Source organism: Dipodomys spectabilis, unplaced genomic scaffold (assembly GCF_019054845.1).
Source record: "Dipodomys spectabilis isolate Male_0828 unplaced genomic scaffold, ASM1905484v1 ptg000210l, whole genome shotgun sequence".
Lineage (NCBI taxonomy): Eukaryota > Metazoa > Chordata > Mammalia > Rodentia > Heteromyidae > Dipodomys > Dipodomys spectabilis.
In genome coordinates, this window is record NW_024870887.1 from 1,176,403 (window position 1) to 1,201,608 (window position 25,206).

The window sequence follows — 25,206 nt, forward strand, 5'->3', positions numbered from 1 at the left end:
GGCTGAGATCTAAGGATAGCAGTTCGATGCCAGTCCAGGCAGAAAAGTCTACAAGATTCTCATCTCCAATAAACTACCCAGAAGGGCTGGGAAGGTGGCTCAGTGGTAGAGCACTGGCCTTGCATTCATGAGGCCCTGGGTTCGATTCCTCAGCACCACATAAGCAGGAAAAAAAAAAAAGCCGGAAGTGGCGCTGTGGCTCAAGTAGTAGAGTGCTAGCCTTGAGCTAAAGAGCTGAGGGACAGGGCCTGGCCCAGAGTTCAGGCCCCACAACCGGATCCCTCCCTGCACCCCCCCAAAAAAAAACCCCAAAAAACTACCCAGAAAAAGCCAGAAGTGGCATGGTGGCTCAAGTGCTAGAGCACTAGTCTTGAGCACAAAGAGGCTCAGGGACAGCACCCAGGCCCTGAGTTCAAGCCCCAGGACCAGAAAAAAAAAAAAAAAAAAAAAAAAACCAAGTCAGCCAGGCACTGGTGGCTCATGCCTGTAATCCTTCATGCAGGAGACTGAGATCTGAGGACCCCAGGTCCAGCCTGGGCAGGACAGTCTGTGAGACTCTTATCTCCAATTAACCATCAAGTGGTGGAGTGCCAGCCTTTAATGAAAAAGCAAAAGGACAGTGCTCAAACCCTGAGTCCAAGCTCTAGCTACTCATTGGCAAATTTACCTGTTTTCTTTTGGCAGTACTGGGGACTGAACTCAGGGCTTTGCATTTATTGGGCAGGTGCTCTATCACTTGAGACATGCCTCCAATCCCTTTTGACACTGGTTATTTTTGAGGTGAGGTCTTGCTTTAAAACACAGGCTGGCCTGGGACGCATGCAGTCCTCCCACCACTGAGTTGTTACTGGTTGAGATGGAGTCTCTCAAACTTATTTTTTGTCCAGAATGGTCTCAAACTGGGATTCCTGGATATCTATATCCTAAGTAGCTAGGATAATAGCTCCTACACCTTGCTGGTATGTTTTTTTTTTTTTTTTTTGTCGGTCATGGGGCTTGAACTCTGGGCCTGGGGCTGTCCCTCAGCTCTTCAGCTCAAGGCGAGCACTCTACCACTTGAGCTACAGCGCCACTTCCGGTTTTCTGGTGGTTTATTGGAGATAGGAGTCTCACGGTCTCTCCTGCCCGGGCTGGCTTTGAACCGCGATCCTCAGATCTCAGCCTCCTGAGTAGCTAGGATTACAGGCGTGAGCCATCAGCGCCCGGCTGGTATGTTATTTTTAAGCAGAAGGAAAGAAAAAATATTTCATACCTTTCAAGAGTAGTTAGGTATGAAATACTTCATATCTTTGAGAGTTAGATAATCTAAGAAGTTACTAATTTTAACAAAGTTCTTTAAAAAGTGAAATAAAAGTCAACCCATTTTCATACCAGCATGGAAGGCAGGTGTGGTTCTTTCACTACTTGGACCCAAAAGTTTAACGTGGCTGGCAGGAAACCATCCCTTCTGCCGCTTTTTTCCTCTGGCCTATTAAATGAGCAAAAAGAATATACAATTCAAAAGATGAGATTTGAAAAGAATCATTGAGTTGTAACTTAAAATTATAAAACTCTTGATTATTTAAGAAAAAATTAATCTTGCCTAAACATAGGTCTCACCTCTGTACTTAGCTACTGGGATATAAGTTCTAAGTCCTTTCAATACCGATTCATAGTATCTTAGATTGCATGGGGGCCTGAAACTGAGTACAGCGATATGAATAATCAACCATTAATCAACCATGACTATGGAATTCCAGTAAAAACTCTAGATAACAAAGCTCCAGCAAGCTTTCCTGGTTAGCAATACTCTCTGTGTATTGCCAAAGATTATTGCCAAGAAGAGTTAAGGTTGTCCATGACTTTACTGGGAGAAAACAAACAGAAGTTCCCTTTGTAGAACCCTCCTGCACTCTGTCTCTGTGCCTCTTTCCTTGGCTGTCCTTTGTTGAAGTAAACTGTAGGTGTAACAGCTTTTTGGAAGCTCCATGTGTTCTTGTGAATTATCAAATTTGAGACTGATTTCAAGACCATCAAATCTGCAACTGGTTTCAAAAGTGAGGATAGCTGTGGGATCTTTAAAATTAGAAATGGCTCTCCAGGTCAACATAAAACTACTGGAAGACACATTGCAATCTGCATCTAAATGTGCTGCTGAAAATGCGATCTGCAGAAGACTTATCCAGAAGTCTTTCAGATTCAGAGTTCCTTCCCTCAGTATTCCACACCAATATTTATACTACAAAAAGATCTTCCTAGAATTCTCCTAATGTCCAAGTTAACCCTTCAATGGTATAGTCTACCACAAATATCTCTCCAAGTTTTGTTAATAATTAATCAGATTGACAGAAATAGAATGTGAGGAGCCATAAGTCCCATATAGTTGGTTCCAAAGTAAATCAGAAGACGGAAACTTAGAGAACATAATGAATTTAAGCCCCATCTGTTCTTTAGGAATCTTGACTCAAATTTCCCAGAATAAAGCTACATTTGTCTTTTATATTATATATCAATAAAAAGAACTATAATTTTCCTCATCATCTTTAAATCCTAAAATGCTTTTCAGTTTCAACTAGTGAGGGAATTTTACAAGTAAAAGAAGAATGCTTTATTTTGTATCAAAATATATTCAACAACTTTAGGTTAACATTTGAGGTAAAAAACTAGGGCCATGCCGGGCGCTGGTGGCTCACACCTGTAATCCTAGCTACTCAGAAGGCTGAGATCTAAGGATCGCGGACAGGAGAGACCGTGAGACTCCTATCTCCAATAAACCACCAGGAAACCGGAAGTGGCGCTGTAGCTCAAGTGGTAGAGCGCTCGCCTTGAGCTGAAGAGCTGAGGGACAGCGCTCAGGCCCAGAGTTCAAGCCCCACGACTGACCAAAACAACAACAACAACAAAAAAAACTAGGGCCATTACATTGACATTGTTCATTGAACTGTTTCAAAAACCCAAGACCACTGCAGGACAGTTAATGAGCAGTATTTTCTCAAGACACAGCCTGGGTAAAGTCTTTCTCCTAGCCAGTATACCATCTCCTAAGGCTATCCCTGGCAAGATGCTGCTGCTTCCCTTTTTGAAGGTGGTCTGTGGTTTAGTAAGGGATGCATTATTTAAAAAAAATTAGGCTTTTAGAGAAAAGTGCCTTTTAAGTTATTATTTTCAGTGCCAACATAACTGTGCTAAAATGTACAGACGAATTATTAAAAGGGAACATAATATATTGACTACCATTAAGTGGTACAGACTATGTATGAATAATTTTCTATTGATCTTTATTTATTTTTGTTGGTTGTGGGCCTGGGTGCTGTCCCTCAGCTCTTCAGCTCAAGGCTAGCACTCTACCACTAGAGCCACAGTGCCACTTCCGGCTTTTTCTGCTTATGTGATGCTGAGGAATCGAAAGCAGGGCCTCACGCATGTGAGGCAAGCACTCTACCAGAGCCACCTTCCCAGCTCTTTATTATCATCATCTCTTCTCCCTCCTCCTCTCTCTCCCCCTTGTCCTCCCTGCTGCTACTAGTGTTTTAACTCAGGATATCATACTTGTATGGCTGGTACTAATGCTTTAAGTCAGGACATCACACTTGCATGGCTTGCTCAGCTTACTTGGCTGGTACTAGTATTTTAAGTCAGGACATCATACGTGCATGGCTTGCTCAGGTTGCTTGTTTGGCTAGTACTCTACTACATTGCCCAGGCCTCTGGGTTGGCTTTTTGCTGATTACTTTATTCTATTTTATCTTCTTTCTTTATTTATAATGATGCTTTATTTGTGCCAGTCCTGAGGCTTGAACTCAGGGCCTGGGCATTGTCCCTGAGCTCTTTTTTTTTTTGTCGGTCGTGGGGCTTGAACTCTGGGCTTGGGCGCTATCCCTCAGCTCTTCAGCTCATGGCGAGCGCTCTACCGCTTGAGGTACAGCGCCACTTCCTTGCTGATTACTTTAGAGATATAGTCTCATAGACTATATCTATGTTGGTTTTCAACCACGATCCTCTAAATCTCAGCTTTCTGAGTAGCTAGGATGACAGGACTGAATCATTAGTGCTCCACTTGATGTTTTCATGAACATACATTACTATAAAAACATTACCTGTAACTCTCCTTGCCACCATCCACTTGTATTTTTCTTTAGGATTAATATTAACTGTCCTGGTGCAAGACTAAGTTGTTCAGCACCCGAAGCAACATATGCTGAAGTTACTTGAGCAATCTCTGAAAAGAAGAGAAACAATAATGAATTCAAGTCTATGCCAAATATTTTGGCAAAAATTTTCAAGGTCACTATTAAACATACCAGGTTTTTTGTTTGATGTTCCAGATTTGCTAGCATTCCCAACAGTCTACAAGAAAAAGATAAATTGTTTTTATCATTTCCAAAATTCCAGACGTAAATGTACAAAGCTTACTAGAAATGAATTAATCCTATTCTCCATGATTCTTTCTTTAAACAAAAGATCTAAAGAATCTCGCACTCAGGCGATCTGGTCAACAAGAAGTTGATGCTATTATCTACTCACGCCACAAAAAGAGCTCATTCTCTGAATCTTTCTGGGACAAATTTACCTATTGTTCAGTGGGTTAACATTGATGCTCATTACATACATTACATTCGTACATACACTACATATATTACATAGGTCCTAATGCGTGAAGGCATATGAGAGTTTTGCTCCTGTTATCCCTAAGAGATCCTGATTCACTATAGCTACTGGAGAAAGAGGGGGCACTTCTTATTTTGTTTCTTCCTAAACTGACTGATCATAATTTAAGAACAAAAAATTCAGACTAAGAATAGCCAATTATGGCTTCTGTAATTATTACCAACAGTGATGATATCTGTCATTGCCAGGTGCTCACACTAAATAAAACAAAGCTGGTTTCACTTAAGACTGTTCTTTTTTTTTTTTCTTTTGGGTCCGGTCGTGGGGCCTGAACTCTGGGCCTGGGCACTGTCCCTCAGCTCTTCAGCTCAAGGCTAGTGCTCTACCACTTGAGCCACAGTGCCACTTCCAGCTTTTTTCTTTTTGCTTATGTGGTGATGAGGAATTGAACCCAGGGCCTCAGGCATGCAAGGCAAGCGCTCTACCATTGAGCTACCTTCCCAGCCCAAGACTGTTCTTGATCAAAGAGTAGAAATTTGATTAAATCTTCATTCTTGAGTAAACATCTTTAAAAATTTATGTATTACTAAATAGATATGAGCCTGGAACATTTCTGCTTCATACAAAAATGTGATGACTATCTGAAGAAAAAGTATTTTTTTTTTTTGAGGGGGGGTCCGGTCGTGGGGCCTGAACTCTGGGCCTGGGTGCTGTCCCTCAGCTCTTTAGCTCAAGGCTAGCGCTCTGCCACTTGAGCCACAGTGCCACTTCCGGCTTTTTTCTTTTTGCCTATGTGGTGCTGAGGAATCAAACCAGGGCCTCATGCATGCAAGGCAAGTGCTCTACCACTAAGCCACCTTCCCAGCCCCAAGAAAAAGTATTTCTGTGATTAACTTGCAAGCTAAACTATTTTCATGAAGCAACACTGTGTGTGTATGTGTGTGTGTGTGTATGTGTGTGTGTGTGAGAGAGAGAGAGAAGGGCTCATATCTATATGCTAGCTACTCAGGAGGCTGAGATCTGATCATGGTTTGAAGCTAGCCCAGGCAGGAAAGTCCATGAGACTCTTATCTCCAACTAACCACCTAAAAACTGGAAGTGGAGCTGAGTCTCAAAGTGGTAGAGTGCTAGCCTTGAGCAAAAAAGCTCTGGGACAGCACCCAGGCCCTGAGTTCAAGCTCCATGAGTACCACCACTACCAACAAAGTAAAATGCTTGGGAACTTCTACATCATACCAGTCTACTGGCAGAATGAAGAGGAGGGACTTCAGACTGCAGGATGAGTCATATACATGATAGAGCCTTAAAGACTTACAGATTCCATCAAGGTAGTCCTTTATAAACTGTGCTGAATTTAGATTCAGCCCTAAGTTGCATTTATTACAAGCTTCAGGCCTACTTAAGTATTTTTTCTTCACATTTTATGATATCCTGAACCCCTTATCTTTCATTGGAGCCCTATAATAAAACCTGTACTAATGGAGCTACTTTGAGTGGTTTCCTTATAATGAAACCAGCCTGATTAAAATCAAACAATCAATCTGTTTTAAGTATGAATCCTGATCACAATGGGGTGATTTTAGTAGAAAATAACTCAACCTCTTGATCTTTTGGTTTGACATAGTTTGATGGAAAAATTCCAGTTCTATTTCCAATACTTCCTGTCCACCACTCTCCATCTTTCTGTGTCACAGATATTTCTTCACCTTCAGTGAAAGTCAAATCTCCTGGCTCAGCACTCGAATATGAATACAGTGCAATATAATCTGTAGTGAACAAAGCAAAAAGAGGTTTTAATGATAAGATTACAGATATAAAATGAAAATTACGTGAGTCACTAAGATCTTATGTAAGCTGATAGTATATGGCCTACTACCCAGGAAAATAAGAACTTAGAAGCAAACTACTGAATTGCTTAGAAAAGGGTTATTTATCATAAAGCTCATCTCAAGTTTCTTTTTTTAACTGCTTTGCTACCATTCAATTTACTTTTGTTACTATTTTTTTAACCACAAAAAAATGACCCCCAAACTACAAAGAGATATCAAGTATCTTTACAGATAACAAAACTGAGGCTCAATGAGACTGTCATCCATTAGATAGTGGAATTAAAACATATGTACTTTAAAAAAGCTGTTACGTAAAATACACTTTAATTTGCTAAATTACTTGTTCTTTAATTCTTTTAAATACACAATTATGGAAACATTCAATATCTAGCAGACAGCAACAGGAGCCAAGTTCTACCACAATAACCAGCTGCAGACTGTTAATGAGGGACTTCATATATATACGTATATATACTATATGTATATACATTTTATATTAATTTAGGATTTTGTTCCTGAAATTACTATTGCTTTGAGGACTCAGTTAGTGAATAGGTTTTAGAACTTTTTCTTATATTTACCAATATGTAATTTGACCTTTTATCATAAGCTAGAGATGATAAAAAATACCACCTACAACTTATTTGCTATTCACATTCCCGTATTATTCAACTTAGCTGACTAAACACAACTAAAAGTAATTGCAAGGTTTAGGTACATTGTAGTAAGGTCATTTCCAATATGCTCCTCACTAAGACTTTCCAGACCCATCTTACAGTACACATTTCATAGCACACCTATGGTTTCAGTCTCACTGGAGATCTCAAGTTCCCCTCATTTTCTACCCTCTGTCAAGAAATCTCTTCCCAGGTGGGTATGGTGGCTCACGCCTATAATCTTACGCAGGGGGCTGAAATCTGAGGAACATGGTTCAAAGTCAGACTGGGCAGGAAAGGTTGTAAGAGCCTTATCTCCAATAAACCACTCAGAAAACCAAAAGTGGCGCTGTGGCTCAAGTGGTAGAGCACTTGCCTTGAGCTGAAGAGAAGAGGGACAGTGCCCAGGCCCAGAGTTCAAGGTCCATGACCGACAGAAAAAAAAAAAAAATCTCTTCCCTTCCTTTGTTTCTTCAAGACATTCCATTCATTGTTTAATATAATGCCATAGTACTACTTCACAGGTTCTGCTCAAGTTTGAGACATTTACTCTCCTTGTGGAATATACCATCATCATAGGCTTATCCAGTCCATTCTACAATGTACTTTTTTCAGGATTTAACATCACATCCCAACTTAGTAGATACTGAATAGACTGTTTCATTTACCATTAGACTGATGTATGAAGAAAAAACTAACTTTACAACAAACCTGTCTCATTTATAAGTATGCACACACTAAATAAAAATATTGTCTAGGATTAGAATAAATAAACTTTCATATTTTAAATCACAGTAACAAAATCAAAACAGTTCATTAACCACACAGCCCAACAGGTTATAGAACAAAAACACAATTCAGGCTCATGCCTGTTATCCTAGATACTCAGGGGATTGAGGTCTGAGGATTTCAGATCAAAGCCAGCTAGAGCAGAAAAGTCCAACTAATCAGCAAAAAAACCCCAAATGAACAAAACAAAAAAACGCGCCCCCCTCCCCCGCAAAAAAACAAACAAAACCAAAAGACCCCTGAACTGGAGGTATGGCTTGAGTGGTAGAGTGCCAGTGTGAGCAAATGCTTAGCAAGAGTAAAAGGCCCTGAGTTAAAGACCCAATAGTGGAAAATAACCAAAACCAGAACCTCACAATTCTTTGAAATATTTGTGATAAAGAGTACCTTCATATAAAATTCTACTTAATAATTTATATGCCACATTATAATTAAATACATTTACAAATGTACACTGAAATTTCCTTTCTTCCTGAATATCTGTAAGTTTAAAAAAAAGTTTAAATTATAATCTTATAATCTATGCGGAATTTTCATAGTACTGATTTTCTAAAACTGCCAATACTCCAGCCATATTTTTTCTGTATCTTTTATAGTCATATGAAATAGACAGGGACAGGATTCCCTAACCTCACAAACTCTGTGACACTGAAACAGGGAGAATGGTCACGTGTGAAGTCAAATAACTGAGTCTTATCTAATTTACAAATTGCTAAAACTTACCTTCTCCAACTGGACAGGCTGCAGATACAGGTTTCTTACTTACAGCTGCATATAATGCTTCTGGTCTGCCAAATAAATACACAAGTGAAAGATAAGAAAGAAAGAAAAAAAAGACAAAAAACAAGAACAACAACAAAACCAAGATATTTGAGAAATACAACAGATTTTAGTTGTGCATTCTTCTAGGATTTTCTCAGAATTTTAATAAAGCTCACTTATTATGAACACTTTCATATACCAAATCATTCTGGATGAAGAATTGTCTAATTATAAATTGCTATATTTAGTTTCAATATAACAATAGATTGTCAAATTGTGAGATATTTTGCCTTCCTGAAGAAATTTAAAAGACACCTGCACATTAGTAAATGGCAATCTTGGTAAAGGACCTAGAGGTATTGGCTTAGTTTAGGGAAAAACCAGGACAATATTGGTAAATTTTATTATTTGTTCAGAGCACATCACATTTTAAAATATATCTCAGAACAGGTGTAACATTAATTGCTTTGTTAATCCAGGAAGCTGTCTTCAAAACTCTGGAAGACTGTTTTAAGAACTAGTCACCTGGGATGTACCAGGGTTTCCCAGAAAATCCATGAGTAAATCATATAATGAGGCAGTTTGCAAGTCTATACAAGGTAGACTTTATTAAACTTGATGGCCATGGTGAATGGAATTGTCTTGTTTAGTGCTGAATTCTCTATTACTAGGCTTTACATTTTTGTTGTTTTGGTTTGTTGTTTGGTTTGGTCTTGAACTCCTGAGCTCAAGTGATCTTTCTGCCGAAGCCCCTGCACAGCTGAGACCACAGGCATGTGCCACTGTGCCTGGTTGTACTGCAGGCTTTCAAGTCACATTAACTTGTCTCTTAGCATTGGTAACTGATGGAAAGTTAGAAAAAATATCCTTTAAAACACTTAAACTTCCTCTTGCTAAAGTTTTATTTTCTGTAACATGTTATGAATAATAAATAAGATAATTTTGCCGGGTGCTGGTGGCTCACACCTGTAATCCTAGCTACTCAGGAGGCTGAGATCTGAGGATCATGGTTCAAAGCCAGCCCAGGCAGGAAAGTCCGTGAGACTTTTTTTTTTGCCAGCCATGGGGCCTGAACTATGGGTCTGGGCACTGTCCCTCAGCTCTCCAGGTCAAAAATAGCACTCTACCACTTGAGTCACAGCATCACTTCCAGCTTTTTCTGCTTATGTGGTGCTGAGGAATTGAACCCAGGGCCTCATGTATGTAAAGGCAGGGCCTCATGTATGTAAAGGCAAGCACTCTACCACTAAGCCACCTTCCCAGCCCCCTCCACCCCCCACTTGTGGCTCATGTAGTAGAGCGCTAGCCTTAAGCTGAACTGCTCAGAGACAGCCCAGGTCCAGAGTTCAAGCCCCATGACTGACAAAACAAACAAACAAAAAAAAACGAAGTAAGATAATTTCTTGAAGGGGCCTAGCACACAGATGTCAGCTACATATTTTTGTAACTTTTTTTTTCGCTTGTCCTGAATCTTGAACTCAGGGCCTAGGCACTGTCCCTGAGCTTCTTTTGCTCAACGTGAGCACTCTACCACTTGAGCCACAGTGCTACTTCTGGCATTTTAGTGTAATTTACTGGAGATAAGAGTCTCATGGACTTTTCTTGCTGCTGGCTTCAAAATGCAATCCTCAGATATCAGCCACCTAAGTAGCTAGGATTATACACCAATGCTTAGCTTTTTTTTGTCGGTCGTGGGGCTTGAACTCTGGGCTTGGGTGCTGTCTCTCAGCTATTCAGCTCAAGGTGAGCACTCTATCACTTGAGCCACAGCGCCACTTCCAGTTTTCTAGTGTTTTATTGGCGGTAAGAGTCTCACAGACTTTCCTGCCCGGCCTGGCTTTGAATCCCAGATCTCAGCCTTCTGAGTAGCTAGGATTACAGGTGTGAGCCACGAGTACCTGGCAGCTTTAACTTTTATTCTTTCCAAATTTTCATATCAGTCTGAAAAGTAAATTTCTGCATTTGTACTAAATAATGATAGATACTCAGTACTGAAAAGGTTATTAAATTTAACCTTTTCATTCAATCAATTAAAAAATCTCAAGACCAAAACAGGTTTCTCCTTATGGAATGACAAAAACAGAACTAGAACTTATTGATTGCCAAGAGCAGTACTTTGCATTGTGTTAGACTGCTTTTCTATTTAGATCAACTTTCTTGTTAAACACATGAGACAGTTGCCCATAGATACTTTAGAGTACTTATTTCCTTGTAATAAATACATTTGACAACTCGACTTCCCTGAACACTGGAAAATAAAGGCTAGATATCTCAACCTGTCTAATTTTTGGCTTTCATTCATTTGATTGTTTATTCATTCACTTCTCTCCTCATTCATTAACCTAATATGATTTGGTATTAAGATGCATTAATATTATACAAGGGCTGGGTGCTGGTGGCTCGTGCCTATAACCTAGCTACTCAGGAGGCTGAGGGGATTGGGGTTTGAAGCCCAGCCCAGGCTGGAAAGCTCATGATACTCTTCTCTCCAAAGAACCATCAAAAAGCTAGAAGTGGAGCTGAGGCTCAATAGTAGTGTGTGATGTCTTGAACAAAAAAAGCTCAGGGATAGTACCTAAGCCCTGACTTCAAGCCTCAATACTCACCCTCCCCCCTGCCCCATACACACAAAAAGATTATACTGAGTATGAGGAACTGGAGGTGTGGCTCAAGTGATAGAGCACCAGTGGTGGGCAAAAAATGAGATTGTGAGGTTGAGTTCAAGCTCTAGTAATACATATACACATGCACATACACATATCATGAAAGAGATGAAAAGCACACAACAACAAAGACATGGGTATCATTTACACAGAGCTTAGGACCTAATAAGGAATATGGATAAGACAAGTCAATAAGTATACTGTCATATGCTATGAGCAACAGAGGAGTTATGTCCAAGGAAACGTAGAGGCTCAGATATGGGAATGGTCCAATTTGGCAACAAGGAGAATTTCAGTAATGAATTATAGTCTAGGCATGGTGGTTCACATCTGTAATCACAGCTACTTAGGAGGCAGAGATCAGAAGGACTGTGGCTTAAAGCCAACTTGGGCAAAAAGTTGGCAAGATGCCATCTCAATCAATAAGGTGAACTTTGTAGCCCATACTATGGGCGATTATATATGAAAATTATGGTCCCAGGCTCATCTTGGACAAAAAAAAATAGAAACACTAGCTGAAACTAAGAAGATACAAAAGGGTTGGAGTCATGGCTCAAGTGGTAAAGCAAATGCTAAGCAAGCATGAGGCTCTGAGTTCAAACCTCAATACAAGAGAATCATAAGTCCGAAGGGAAGCTTGGGTAAAGTTAGTGAGACCTTATCTCTAAAACAAAATACAAAAAATTTATTTTCAATAACTAGTATATCTCTGAGACAAACAGAAATGGTCAGACAAGTTGATGTTAGATGAAATGAACCCCAAGATAAGGACTCAAATGGTTTTTCTTTCTTGCTATTGTTTCTAACATATTTATAAGAAGATTTCTTTGTTGCTTTGTATGTCCCTCCCCCACAGTATAACCCGTTTTCACTTTGTATTTGACGTAGGTATAATTTGTGGAGGGGAAGGGAAAAAAACAAATTGTTTAAATAGGGATACAGGTGGACCCACTGCAACAATGAGATGTACAAAATGTTATGTCGAAAAATGAACTTTATAACTTTGGGGGTAGGGGAAAGATGGGAGGGAAGGGATGGGAAGGGGAAACAAAGAAGGAGGCAAAAATGCTTGATAAGAAATGTACTCATTACCTTGCTCATGTAATTGTAACCCCTCTGTACGGTATTTTCACCAGTAAAAAAACCTTAATAATAAAAAAAAATAAAAAAACAGAACTGGGATCAAGGCTTAAGTAGTAGAGAATTTGCCTAGTATGTATGAGGATCTAAGTTCAACCCTTAGTACCACAAAGAAAGAAAAAGAAAAAGAAAAAGAATATTGAAAATTTAAATATAGTACTATAGTACATAAAAATCTAAGTATAGGACTTTGAAAATTATGAATCTGAAATGAATATAATAAAAGAGATTTTAAAGCAGAAACACACATCTGTTGTTTTTCTAGGCTAGAAATCACATTTCTAATCATATCTTTACATTTAAACCAGAGCTACTCATCCTGTGGGCTGGATTATCAGTGGAAACATGAACATCCACACCTCCTGTAAACACACAGAGATACTTACTCTTCCCGCTTTACTTCACTTCCAGGAAGGATCTTAACGTAAGATTTTGGAAACCATCCTCTCCCTCCATGCACCTCTCCAAACCACCAATTTTCTTGCTGCTCCAAGACGGTAATAATGTCATGTTTTGAGAAGTTCAAATGGTTCTCTTTCTTTGCAGTCCAGGAACAGAGAGCCTGTGCTTTCAGGTTTTCTACAGCCTGTCCCTATAAATAAGCGGCCACCGAAATTGAAAAACAAAGTATAATACTCATGAGTTCTATTTACTAACACATAATATACAAGTTCAAACAGTAGACCATTTTGTGTGGTGGTGACTTAACCTACTAATCTAATTGACTTAAAATTCTATATGCCCACAACCATGAAAGTAACCTTCTTGATCACTTATATTCTAAGGAATTTACATCATCACTGGTACAGAAGGTGAACAGTGAACACTCTATGAAGTATTCATAGGTCCACCAAAGGTACGCCATACAAGAAAGAAATGAGTTACTTTTCTCTCCTCCAGCTTCTAATACTATTAATCCAACTGCACTTGATTCAGTTACCTGACTTGCAACAGATGTGGTTAAGCACAGTCTCACTCAGCGTTTAGTCTCTTATTTTTGCTCTCTTAATGAAACTAAACTCTTCACTTAAACTGTAAATATTATTACACTCTCATTTCTAGAAATGTTTTGTACCATTAAGCCCTTTTTTTTTTGTAGTCATGGGGCTTGAACTCTGGCCCTGGGAGCTGTTCCCGAGCAATTCAGCTCAAGGCAAGCAAGTACTCTACTGCGTGAGCCACAACACCACTTCTGGTTTTCTGGTGGTGAATTGGAAATGAGTCTCATGGACTTTCCTGCTCAGGCTGGTTTTGAACTGAACCCAAGATCTTCCTATCTCAGCCTCCTGAGTAGCTAGGATTACAGGTATGAGCTACTAGCACTTGGCTTTATGCCAATACACGTGTGTGTGTGTATGTCTTAGGCTTGAACTCAAGGGTTGGGTGCTTCCCGTGTGTGTGTGTCTTGGGCTTGAACTCAAGGGTTGGGTGCTTTCCGTGTGTGTGTGTGTGTGTGTGTGTGTGTGTGTGTGTGTGTGTGTGTGTGTGTGTGTGTGTGTGTGTGTGTGTGTGTGTGTGTGTGTGTGTGTGTGTGTGTGTGTGTGTGTGTTGGGTGCTTTCCGTGTGTGTGTGTGTGTGTGTGTGTGTGCTTTCTGTGTGTGCTTTCTGTGTGTGCTTTCTGTGTGTGTGTGTGTCTTGGGCTTGAATTCAAGGGTTGGGTGCTTTCCCTGAGCTCTTTTGCTTGAAGCATGCATTTTGCCATTGAGCCATAGCTCCACTTCTGGCTTTTTTGTGGTTAATCGGAGCTGAAAGTCTCAAGGTCTTTCCTTCTAGGCTAGCTTCAAACTGTGATCCTCAGATCTCAACCTCCTGAGTAGCTAGCATTGCAGGCATGAGCTTTTGCAATTGGCTTTTGCAATTTCTTTTTTCTTTTTTTTTTGGTCAGTCATGGGGCCTGAACTCTGGGCCTGGGCACTGTCCCTCAGCTCTTCAGCTCAAGGCTAGTGCTCTACCACTTGAACAACAGCACCACTTCTGGCTTTTTCTGCTTTTGTAGTGTTGAGAAATCAAACCCAGAGCCTCATGTATCCTGCAATTTCTTTTTAATAATATAAATGTAGCAATATTTACAATGGGTACCCTAAATTAGAGGTGCATATACATAACAAAGTACCATGTCTTCAATGACTTAAAGGGAAAAAATTAAAAACCAAGTTCAAATCTCTTATCTTCCACTTGATGTTGAGAATGAATTGAAAATCTAATATTAATCATTCTTCAACTTGACATCCTATGTAAAAAAAACACACACACACAAAACCAGCAACCAGAAATTGGATGCTACAATCTCATGTTAAATAAGTAAATGAAGCCTTTATATGAAATCTTCATTCAAGTCACATAAATCAGGAGTAAACTCAAAGAATAAAGCAAACAAAAATTAGAGACAACCTACCTGTCCATGAATAGGTGATACAGATCCAGGGGACACAGTACGAGTAAAAGCTGATTTTTTCTGCCATGATGTATTAACAGTTAAGTTTGCAAAAGATACATTTTGATAATCAGCTGCAGATGCTGGTTGATTTGAAGAAAGCGGTCTGCAAATATAACACTGCAATGTAAGTATACTTAATAATTAAAATGAAATAAAGTACTAATTATATATCCTAAAGTGGGAAAAATTCATAAACAAATAATTGACTTATGATTTCATTTACTAAATTCCAATATTAAATTTAGAATCAAGGGTGCTCTTGGAAAAGTCCAGCTCATATTAATAATATGACAAAGGATCAGGCTGATCTAAGTATGCACTAGCATTTATACACTGGCAGAGATATAAAAAGTCTGGTGTTAGCTTAATACTTACTCAGAAGAAGTTGAGGTAGTAGTAGATAAAGATACTGTAGGAGGAAGTAAGGCCTTCTTAGGAGACAGAGCTTTTTCATTTGATGGCATTTTTTCTACATAGTTGCATGGAAACCAACCAAAATTTCCTTGAAAACTACCATAAAACCAACCAGGTTCTCCTACAGTTTTTTCATCAACCTATGGAAAAAGGAAGGTTAACAGTGCTTCAAATTGATGCACTTACAATAGAAAGAGAAGTAGACCAATATATTTTATTTTTGGCTTTAGAATTCAGTCCATTTAACTAAATAGCTAAGGTGTTTCCTACAAATTATTAGGTTGCTATTTCTAGTTACTAACAAATTGTCTTTTATTGTTGTTGTTATTATTTCATGGGACTTGAACTCAGGGCCTAGGTGCTATCCCTGAGCTCTTTTACTCAAGGCTAGCACTCTACCACTTTGAGCCACAGTTCCACTTCTGGTTTCTGAGTGGTTCGAAATAAGAGTCTGGCAGGAACTTTTCTGCCTGAGCTGGCTTGAACTGTGATTCTCAGATCTCAGCCTCCTGAGTAGTTTAGGATAATAGGCATGAGCTTCTGGCAGTTGGCAACAAATTATCTTTTTAAATTTAAATTTTATCTGATGTACGGAAACAGTTTATAAAGACAATCAACATCACACATAATATTTCTTCCTCTTATTTCACTCCTATCTTGGCAGAAACTACATTGTTAGTGTCTTATTTTTTTGCCAGTCCTAGGGGACTGTACTCAGGGCCTGGCACTGTTCCTGAGATTCTTTTGCTTAAGGCTGGCATTCTACCACTTGAGTCACAGTACCACTTTGGCCTTTTCTGTTTATGTAGTACTGAGGAATCGAACCCAGGGCTTCATGAAGGCTAGGCAAGCATTCTACCACTGAGCTACATTTCCAGCCAATAGTATCTTCTGTACTATCTTCTGTACTTCTAACTGCCATTTATAGTGTTGTTTCTTAGATTTTTTTTTCTGTTTAGACTATTGGCTTTGGATTGTGGGAAAGAAAGATTCATCTATTACTAAATCTCTTGTTTTACCAATATTGCTATATCAAAAGTTTTTGTTAATGTTATTTTGTTAGTGTTTAGGTTATTAGGGATATATAAATATTTCCATCTGAGTTATGTAGTATTCTGCTCACCACATTTGCTTCCATTTTTATTTTCCTACAGTTAATAATTGTTTTATTTCTGTTTAGTTTTTTTGTTTTTTGGTTTTTTTTTGTCAGTCGTGGGGCTTGAACTCTGGGCCTGGGTGCTGTCCCTCAGCTCTTCAGCTCAAGGCAAGTGCTCTACCACTTGGGTCACAGCGTCACTTCTGGTTTTCTGGTGGTTAATTGGAGATAAGAGTCTCATGGACTTTCCTGCCGAGACTGGCTTTGAACTGCAAGCCTCATATCTCAGCCCCGAGTAACTAGGATTATAGGTGTTAGGCACCGGCACCCAGCTAGTTTTTTTGTGCTTTTATTACAGAATTTTCTTGAACTATCTAACAGAGCTAGAAACTTCTAAATGCTACTTTTAACTTGTAAAACATCAGGTGATTTACTAATTGCATCTTTTTCTAAACATTTCCTTTTTGCAGTACATAAGCCTCTACTAACCTCAGTGTCTCTTGCTCTTCTTCCTAGTTTTTGTTTCTTTTTTTTTTTTTGGTGGGTCATGGGGCTTGAACTCTGGGCCTGGGCGCTGTCCTTCAGCTCTTCAGCTCAAGGCGAGTGCTCTACCACTTGAGCTACAGCGCCACTTCCGGTTTTCTGGTGGTTTATTGGAGATAGGAGTCTCACGGTCTCTCCTGCCCGGGCTGGCTTTGAACCGAGATCCTCAGATCTCAGCCTCCTGAGTAGCTAGGATTACAGACGTGAGCCACCAGCGCCCGGCAAGTTTTTGTTTCTTAATTGCTGATGGTGTCTCAAGGTTTCACTGGTGGCTTTCTTGCCTCATGCTATGTACACTTCCTGAATAAGCCCACTTGCTCCTACCATTTGATGAGTCCTGTATGCAATAATGAATCCTGAAACTCTCTAGGAAGAAACCCACTCTTTCTATCTTCTTTTCTTTTTTTTGCCAGTCCTAGGGCTTGAACTCAGAGCCTGCATGCTGCCCTGAGCTCCTTTTGCTCAGGGCTAGCACTCTACCACTTGAGCCACAGCACCACTTCCAGCCTTTTCTGTTTAGGTGGTAGTGAGGAATTAAACCCATGGCTTCATGCATGCCAGGCAAGCACTGTACCAGTAATCCACATTCCCAGCCCAGAAACCCACTTTTAAACCTGCAACTCCTGCAATGTATCTAAAACTGAATTTTCTATGAAAACCTCCAACTCAAGTCCAATACAACTTTTTCTTCTATCCAATCCTTCTTAATACCTTCTACTATTCTTACCATCAATGACTTAATCATCTAAAGAAAAATATCTTGCCAGGCTCATGCCTGTAATCCTAGCTACTCGATCTGAGATCTGAGGATCACAGTTCAGCCCCAGCAGGAAAGTCCTTGAGACTCTTATCTCCAATTAACCACCAGAAAACTGGAAGTGACTTGAGCTATGGCTCAAGTGGTAGACCACTCAGCTTGAGCTGAAGAGCTCAGGGACAGTGCCCAGGCCCAGAGTTCAAGCCACATATCCGACAACAAAAAAACAACAAAAAACCCCCCAAAAACTCTATTATGCTTTTATAGTCAAAGTCAGCAGTCAAACTGAGTTCAGGCCCTAGGACTGGAAAAAAAGAAAAAGAAAAGAAAAAGAAAAAGAGTAGGTTTCTTCCCAAAGAGTTTCACAGTCAAACTGCTGACTTTGTCACTAAAAACTGCTTTCAATTTTCCTCAATCTCATTTTTTGCAGGCTGTTTCAATTCATATCTAAAATTACTGCAATCTTTGCTCACTTTCAAGATTCTATTAACACCCCTAAGCCAGGCCAGAGTTATACCAGCATAATCAGTATTGCCATATTCTATTATTGCTCTACTTACACCTGTTCCACCTGTCTGTCTTTTTATTGGCTCTATCTAGCACACTAAATATCTGCTTATTTCAATGAACAAATAAATCAACTGTGTCTCCTTGCCACCTTTTCCGTATCTGTCTAAAACACAGATCTGACAGTGGTATATCATGTAATACATTAAGATTTTTAATAACAGCCTATTGAGGTATAAATAACCTAAATTTTCATGTTGGAGATGGCAAGTCTTGTGAAAAATCACCATAACCACAATAAAGAACATAACCATCACTCCTCATCTTTACCAGTTTCTTCTCGTTCCATTTTAAACCTTCCTCTGGTTTCTCACCACATTTCCTGGCCTACTTTATGTCACTTGAGATTAGTTTGCATTTTCTAGAATTTCATGTGAATAAAATCATGCAAAATGTACCATTTTTGTCTGTTTTTTCACTCAACATCGTTATTTTGAGATACATATATGTGTAGTGAGGAGGAATTATTTTTCATTGCTGAACTATTATTATTATTATTATATTATTATTTTGTCAGTTGTGGGTCTTGAACTCTGGGCCTGGCGCTGTCCCTGAGCTCTTCAGCTCAAGGCGAGTGCTCTACTACTTGAGCCACTTTTGGTTTTCTGGTGGTTAATTGGAGATAAGAGTCTCATGGACTTTCTTGCCTGGGCTGGCTTTAAACTTTTATCCTCAGATCTCAGCCGCCTGAGTAGCTAGGTGTGAGCCACCAGTGGCTGGCTTGTTTGTGTTTTTTATTTTAACTGTATATATATATATACACACACACACACACACACACATATATATACATATATACATATACATATATGTATATATACACATACATATATGTGTATATATATATACATATATACACATACATGTATATATATATAATTTTTTGGTCTTTTCTTTTTTAGTACTGGGGGTTGAACCCAGGACGTTGTACTTGCAAATCAAGTACTTGCCACTGAGCTACATCCCAGCCCCTGAGTAATTATGTTGTATGAGTACTGTATAATTTGCTCATCCTTTCACCTGTTGATGGACATTTTAGTTGTCTCCAGTTTTTAGCTATTACAAATAAAGCTCTATAAACAACAACATCGACAAAATGAATAAAAGCTGTTATGAGCATCTGTCTTCACAGACATATGCTTTCTTGGCTAAATATCTCTAAGAGTGGAATGGCTAGATCACACTATACTTGTATGTTTAATTATTTTATTTATTAATTTATTTATTTTTGTCAGCTGTGAGGCTTGAACTCAGGACCTGGGCATTGTCCCTAAGCTCTTTTGCTCAAGGATAGTGCTCTACCACTTTGAGCCAAAGTGCCACTTCTTGTTTTCTGGATGGATTTGAGCCGTGATCCTAAGATCTCAGTCTCCTGAGTAGCTAGGATTACAGGTATGAGCCACTGGTGCCCAGCAATGTTTTAATAATGACTTATTGAGTTATAATTTACATATCATAGAGACTAAAATCCCAATCTGTAGATTCTAAAGCTTGTTCTTATTCTGACTTGACTAACATGATTTCCTGTATTTTCTCTTATTTATCAATTTTATATGGATTGTGAGCATATAAAAAAATCCTTTGTTCCAGGAGCACATCCAGTTAGGGATGCAGAACCTAATTCCTTCAACTTTTTTAACAGCTGCCTGAAAATAACCAACCCCACAAAATGTTATTATTTATCTATTTGTTTGATTTTGTGCCAGTCCTGGGACTTGAACTCAGGGTCTGGACACTGCCTTTGAGTTTTTGTCTCAAAGTGAGCACTCTACCTCTTGAGCTCCATCCACTTCCAGCATTTTGGTGCTTAACTGGACATAAGAGTCTCACTGACTTTCCTGCTTACACTGGTTTTGAGCCACACTCCTCAGATCTTAGCTTTCTGAGTAGCGAGGATTACAGGCATGAGTCACTGGTGTGTAGCTTTTAGTTACTTGTTTTAAAATATATTTTAAAAGTTTCTAAGCCTTTGCTTAGAGAAACAGGCCAGGCTGGGCACCGGCAGCTCATGCCTATAATCCTAGCTACTCAGGAGGCTGAGATCTAAGGATCACGGTTCAAAGCCAGCCCGAGAAGGAAAAGTCTGTGAGATTCTTATCTCCAATAAACCACTCAGAAAACTGGAAATGGCACTGTGGCTCAAGTGGTAGAATGCTTGACTTGAGCTGAGGAACAGCGCCCAGGCCCAGAGTTCAAGCCTCATGACTGACGAAAGAAAGAAAGAAAGAAAGAAAGAAAGAAAGAAAGAAAGAAAGAAAGAAAGAAAGAAAGAAAGAAAGAAAGAAAGAAAGAAAGAAAGAAAGAAAGAAAGAAAGAAAGAAAGAAAGAAAGAAAGAAAGAAAGAAAGGAAAGAAAGAAAGAAAGAGAAAGAAAGAAAGAAAAGAGAGAGAAAGAAAGAAAGAAGGAAGGAAGGAAAGAAGGAAGGAAGGAAAGAAGGAAGGAAAGAAAGAAGGAAGGAAAGAAAGAAGGAAGGAAAGAAAGAAAGAAAGAAGAAAGAACGAACAGAAAAACAGGCCAAATCTTTCTGTTTCATAGTACTTTTTCAAAAAACTTCAAATCAGTGTGTATTTTTATTTGCTTAACTATTTTTCTAAAGGAGGATTAATATGTTTCTCTCTCTCTTATTCATTGCCATTTGCTATAGTTTAATCTAAGTCATTAGTATTACACCTACACTATTACTAACAAAGATATCCAGGATCAAGCAAGACCTGTACTTGATGTGTGTCTTCAAGACTTGATAAGTCTAATTTTTGTACTAACTGCATGTGACTGTCATTCGTCATTCACATTTTCTTGAACCTACATTAAACAAACATGCTTAGTATAATAATTTAAAACAATTATTATAAATAATTAAGTCCCTTTATTACCTTTTTTATCTTAAAGTTAGCAAACGTACCTCTTTCCAAAAAGTCTATGTCACTTAATCAGGGTTTTTAGATTATGAGCTACTCCATCTTTGCTCCACATTGCCAGTTTCTTCTCTTAAGTCTCTGGCCAGTCCCTACTTCTAATATGTTCTTTCCATGAAATGAAAATTAAAATGAATTTTTTTACAATACAAAGCAATATGCAGAGAGGAAAGAACACTTGCATCCCAATCTGCCAGTGAGATGCTGGCTATCATAATCTGTGTGATTTTCAGTATTGTTCCTTAGAATGTGGTAGGAATAATAACTGTCTTCGGCAGCTTTGAGGTACATTGCAAGGGTCAAAATGAGATGTTAAAAAATATAAGTGTAAAACTATAATCAATATTATAATATATCACAATGTGTTACATTCAGCTTACTCATAAGGGAAAAAAAGCCATAATTTCTTACCTGAATTATATCCCCAGAATTAAAACTCATCTCATCATGGCTCCTTGCTTCAAAGGGGTATAATGCTCTATAATTCACCAAAACATTAGATGTCTCACCTAAGGAGAACATAAATATTATAATTTCTTCTTCTGTTTTATATATCTGTGCTATGGCTTAATATAAAGCTCTTAAAATCAAAAGAAGTAGAGTGCTTGCCTTGAGGGGAAACAAAGAAACAGAATTGTGAGGTCTCGAATTCAAGTATCAGTACCAGTATGAGTGTATGAGCTCTCTCTCTCTCTCTCTCTCTCTCTCTCTCACACACACACACACACACACACACACACACAATATGAATGATAAAAACTGAGCATCAAATAGTAGAATGAATCTGATACAGACTCATTAGGATTTAAATATATTGACTAGTCATATAATTAATATAAAGAAAAGAAGGATTTTTTTTTTTGCTAGTCCTGGGGCTTGAACTTAGATCCTGGGCACTATCCCTGAGCTTCTTTTGCTCAAGGCTAGCACTCTACCACTTGAGCCACAACGCTACTTCCTGCTTTTTTTTTTTTTTTTTTTTTGTCGGTCGTGGGGCTTGAACTCTGGGCCTGAGCGCTGTCCCTCAGCTCTTCAGCTCAAGGCAAGCGCTCTACCACTTGAGCTACAGCGCCACTTCCGGTTTTCTGGTGGTTTATTGGAGATAGGAGTCTCACGGTCTTTCCTGCCCGGGCTGGCTTTGAACCGCGATCCTCAGATCTCAGCCTCCTGAGTAGCTAGGATTACAGGCGTGAGCCACCAGCGCCCAGCTCTTCCTGCTTTTTTTGTTTACATGGTACCAAGGAATTGAACCCACGGCTTCATTCATGCTAGGCAAGCACTCTACCACTAAGCCACATTCCCAGCCCATATGCTGAAGCATGTACATGGATCTAAGGGATAGGGAAGGAGTAGGAGCCAAATGGAGTTGGACAAAGAAGAAGACTAAGTGCAAAGAGATGTGATTTGATTTGTGACGGTCAGAAGCACCATCATGTAGGTCACAAATGAAAAGATCAGTAAGTAAATAGGATTAGTTCTAAGGAACAAATAGTGTTCACAAATTTATTAAATGATAAAATTTAAAATATTTTACTTTGTTTTTGGATAAATGCTTTTACTTGTAAAAAATCTGAACACACTATCATTATAGTGAATACACTATATTATTATCAACAGAGAATATTATTAAAGTATTTTAGAAATGGACTGAGGTCTACATAAAGGTACATCTTCTGAGAATATTTCAATGTGCAAAGACTTGAAAACTATGCCAAGGTCTTTTTGTTAAGTCAGTTATAACTCCCTTCTTTTCTTCTGCTGTATTAAGATTTCTACACTCAGTCTTTTCAAACTTGAAATACTTTTTTCAAATTCTAAGATCTTTCTATTTCTTCTTTTCTTTTTTAAATCTCCTATCAGATCTCTTTACTTATTGTTTTTGTTATGCTGCCTTAGAAAAAAATCCATCCTTACTTGCTTTCTCTTCAGCTTTTCGTTCCTCTTCTTGAAGTTTTTCTTGCGTTTTTTCTTCCTGAAGTCGCTTTTGCTTTTCTTCTTCCTCTTTTCTAAGATTTTCTCGCCATAAGTTTTCTTTTCCTTGCTTAGCTTTCCTTTAAATAAAAGAACAAGACTTTGTATAATGTTCTAAAAATTGTTTATATTATACAGAATGAAAACCATAATAGAAAATCTGGCTCCTATTAGCCAGAAAACTAGCATAAAGTATTCGTTGGGGACGGGGAGAGAAACAGCAGTGTTCATGAGTGAAGGGAACATTAGTCAATCAAGAGGAGCCTTGGATTATAAGTGATCTACAAAGTATGACACCTCCAGTCAGCCATCTCCACTTCCAGGAAAAGAGAATTAAGTGGATATGAAAAGTTCAGCAAGTAAATCTAAAACTCCTTCCCTTTTACACTCTTTATAAAGACTCCCTCCAGCTTTTATTCCTTTTCTCCTACCTCATTCCTGTTTAGGAGATTAATTCACAACTGTGAAATGGGAAATGCTTTGGGAAAGGCTAGTTAGCTTTTATATTATCATCTCAAAAGGCCTTTGCATTTGCTTTGATAATAGAGCATTTCTACTTTGTAGGTCATTGTTAAGGTTTGAAGTTGAATACATGGTCCCCAGCTGGTGGCACCAGTTTGAAATACGATGGAAAACTTTTGGAAGTAGGGCCTACCTGGAGAACATAGAGGGCCTTTAAAAGTTATACTGGGTCCCTAGTCTCCTACTCCCTACTTCTAGTCACAAGGACAGATAAACAGCTCTCCTCCACCACACACTCCTACAGCCATGAAATTCGGCCCAATCACACAGGATCCAGGAACCATGGATTGAATCCCCTAAAATCATGAGCCAAAAGAAATCTTTCCTCCTTTAAATTATTCTCTCAGGTATTTTAATTATAGTTATGCAAAAGTAGCTAATACATTCAAGCTTCTGTATATGATTTTATGACATACAACAATAAGATCTGTGATAAAACTTAAATTATTTTAGCTTGTAAGTATACACAGTATACTCCTCCCTTGCATGTGTTTGTGTGTATGTGTGTGTTCATGTGTGAGTGTGTGTGTCCTGAGGCTTGATCTCGGCCTGGGCATTGTCCCTGAGCTTTTCTGCTTAAGGCTAGCACTCTACCACTTGAGCCACAGCTTCACTTCTAGGTTGTTTTCTGTTTTGGTTTGGTTTGGTTTTGGTAGGTTGTGTGGCTTGAACTCTGGGCCTGGGCACTTTCCCTGAGCTCTTCAGCTCAAGGCAAACGCTCTACCACTTGAGCCAAACACCAATTCTGGTTTTCTGGTGGTTAAATGGAGATAAGAGTCTCATGGACTTTCCTGCCTGGGCTGGCTTTGAACCGTGATCCTCAGATCTCAGCCTCCTGAGTAGCTAAGATTACAGGTGTGAGCCACCAGCGCCCGGCTACTTCTGAGTTTTTTAGTAGTCAACTGGAAATATGAGTCTCATGAACTTTGCGTGTGCCTCAGATATCAGCCTCCTGAATTGCTAGGATTACATAGGCATGAGCTACTGTCACTCAGCTTCTTGCATGCATTTTTATGTCCTCACTCAGGGAATAGTGACCACAACTAAATTTATACCTTCCCCAATACTCAATACTATAGGGGAAGTAGACTGTGGCTAGATACATCTTTGAGACTGAGGTAAATGTATACATCATTAAAGTGGTAACCTTGGCTTAATTATAAAGTTCTATCCGTAATTTCTCTGAAGGAATTTGGAAATCCTAGATAATGAAAAATATTGTAGACTTTAGTACTAAAATATTTTTTTTTTTGGGGGGAGAGGCTGATACTGCGGCTTGAACTCAGGGTTTTATATGCTCACTTGGCTTGTGTGTGTGTGTGTTTGTATGTGTGTGTTTAGTGCATGCCAGCCTTGGGGCTTGAACTCAGGGCTTGGGCACTGTCCCTGAGAGATTCTAAAGCCACCGTGCCACTTTTGGCTTTTTCCTAAGTAGTTTATTGGAGGTAAGAGTCACATAGATTTTTCTGCCTGAGTTGGCTTCAAACCATGATCCTCAAATCTCACCATCCTGAGTAGTTAGGATTATAGGTTAAGACCAGCGCCCAACTCTCATTTG

General features: G+C 39.0%; 1 protein-coding gene across 4 annotated transcripts in view; it reads right to left on the minus strand.

Annotated features, from left to right (window-relative positions):
- Itsn2 (intersectin 2) overlaps positions 1 to 25,206 on the minus strand; it is a 128,965-nt gene that overhangs the window by 32,197 nt on the left and 71,562 nt on the right. For all 4 annotated transcript variants that reach the window (XM_042696756.1, XM_042696754.1, XM_042696755.1 and 1 more), the window contains 10 exons: positions 23,070 to 23,206; positions 21,567 to 21,664; positions 15,239 to 15,417; positions 14,822 to 14,966; positions 12,813 to 13,018; positions 8,585 to 8,649; positions 6,187 to 6,353; positions 4,281 to 4,326; positions 4,077 to 4,198; positions 1,372 to 1,468 (listed from right to left, as the gene is read on the minus strand). In XM_042696756.1, the coding sequence (XP_042552690.1) occupies positions 1,372 to 1,468; positions 4,077 to 4,198; positions 4,281 to 4,326; positions 6,187 to 6,353; positions 8,585 to 8,649; positions 12,813 to 13,018; positions 14,822 to 14,966; positions 15,239 to 15,417; positions 21,567 to 21,664; positions 23,070 to 23,206 (1,262 nt within the window). The remainder of the gene's footprint in view (positions 1 to 1,371; positions 1,469 to 4,076; positions 4,199 to 4,280; positions 4,327 to 6,186; positions 6,354 to 8,584; positions 8,650 to 12,812; positions 13,019 to 14,821; positions 14,967 to 15,238; positions 15,418 to 21,566; positions 21,665 to 23,069; positions 23,207 to 25,206) is intronic.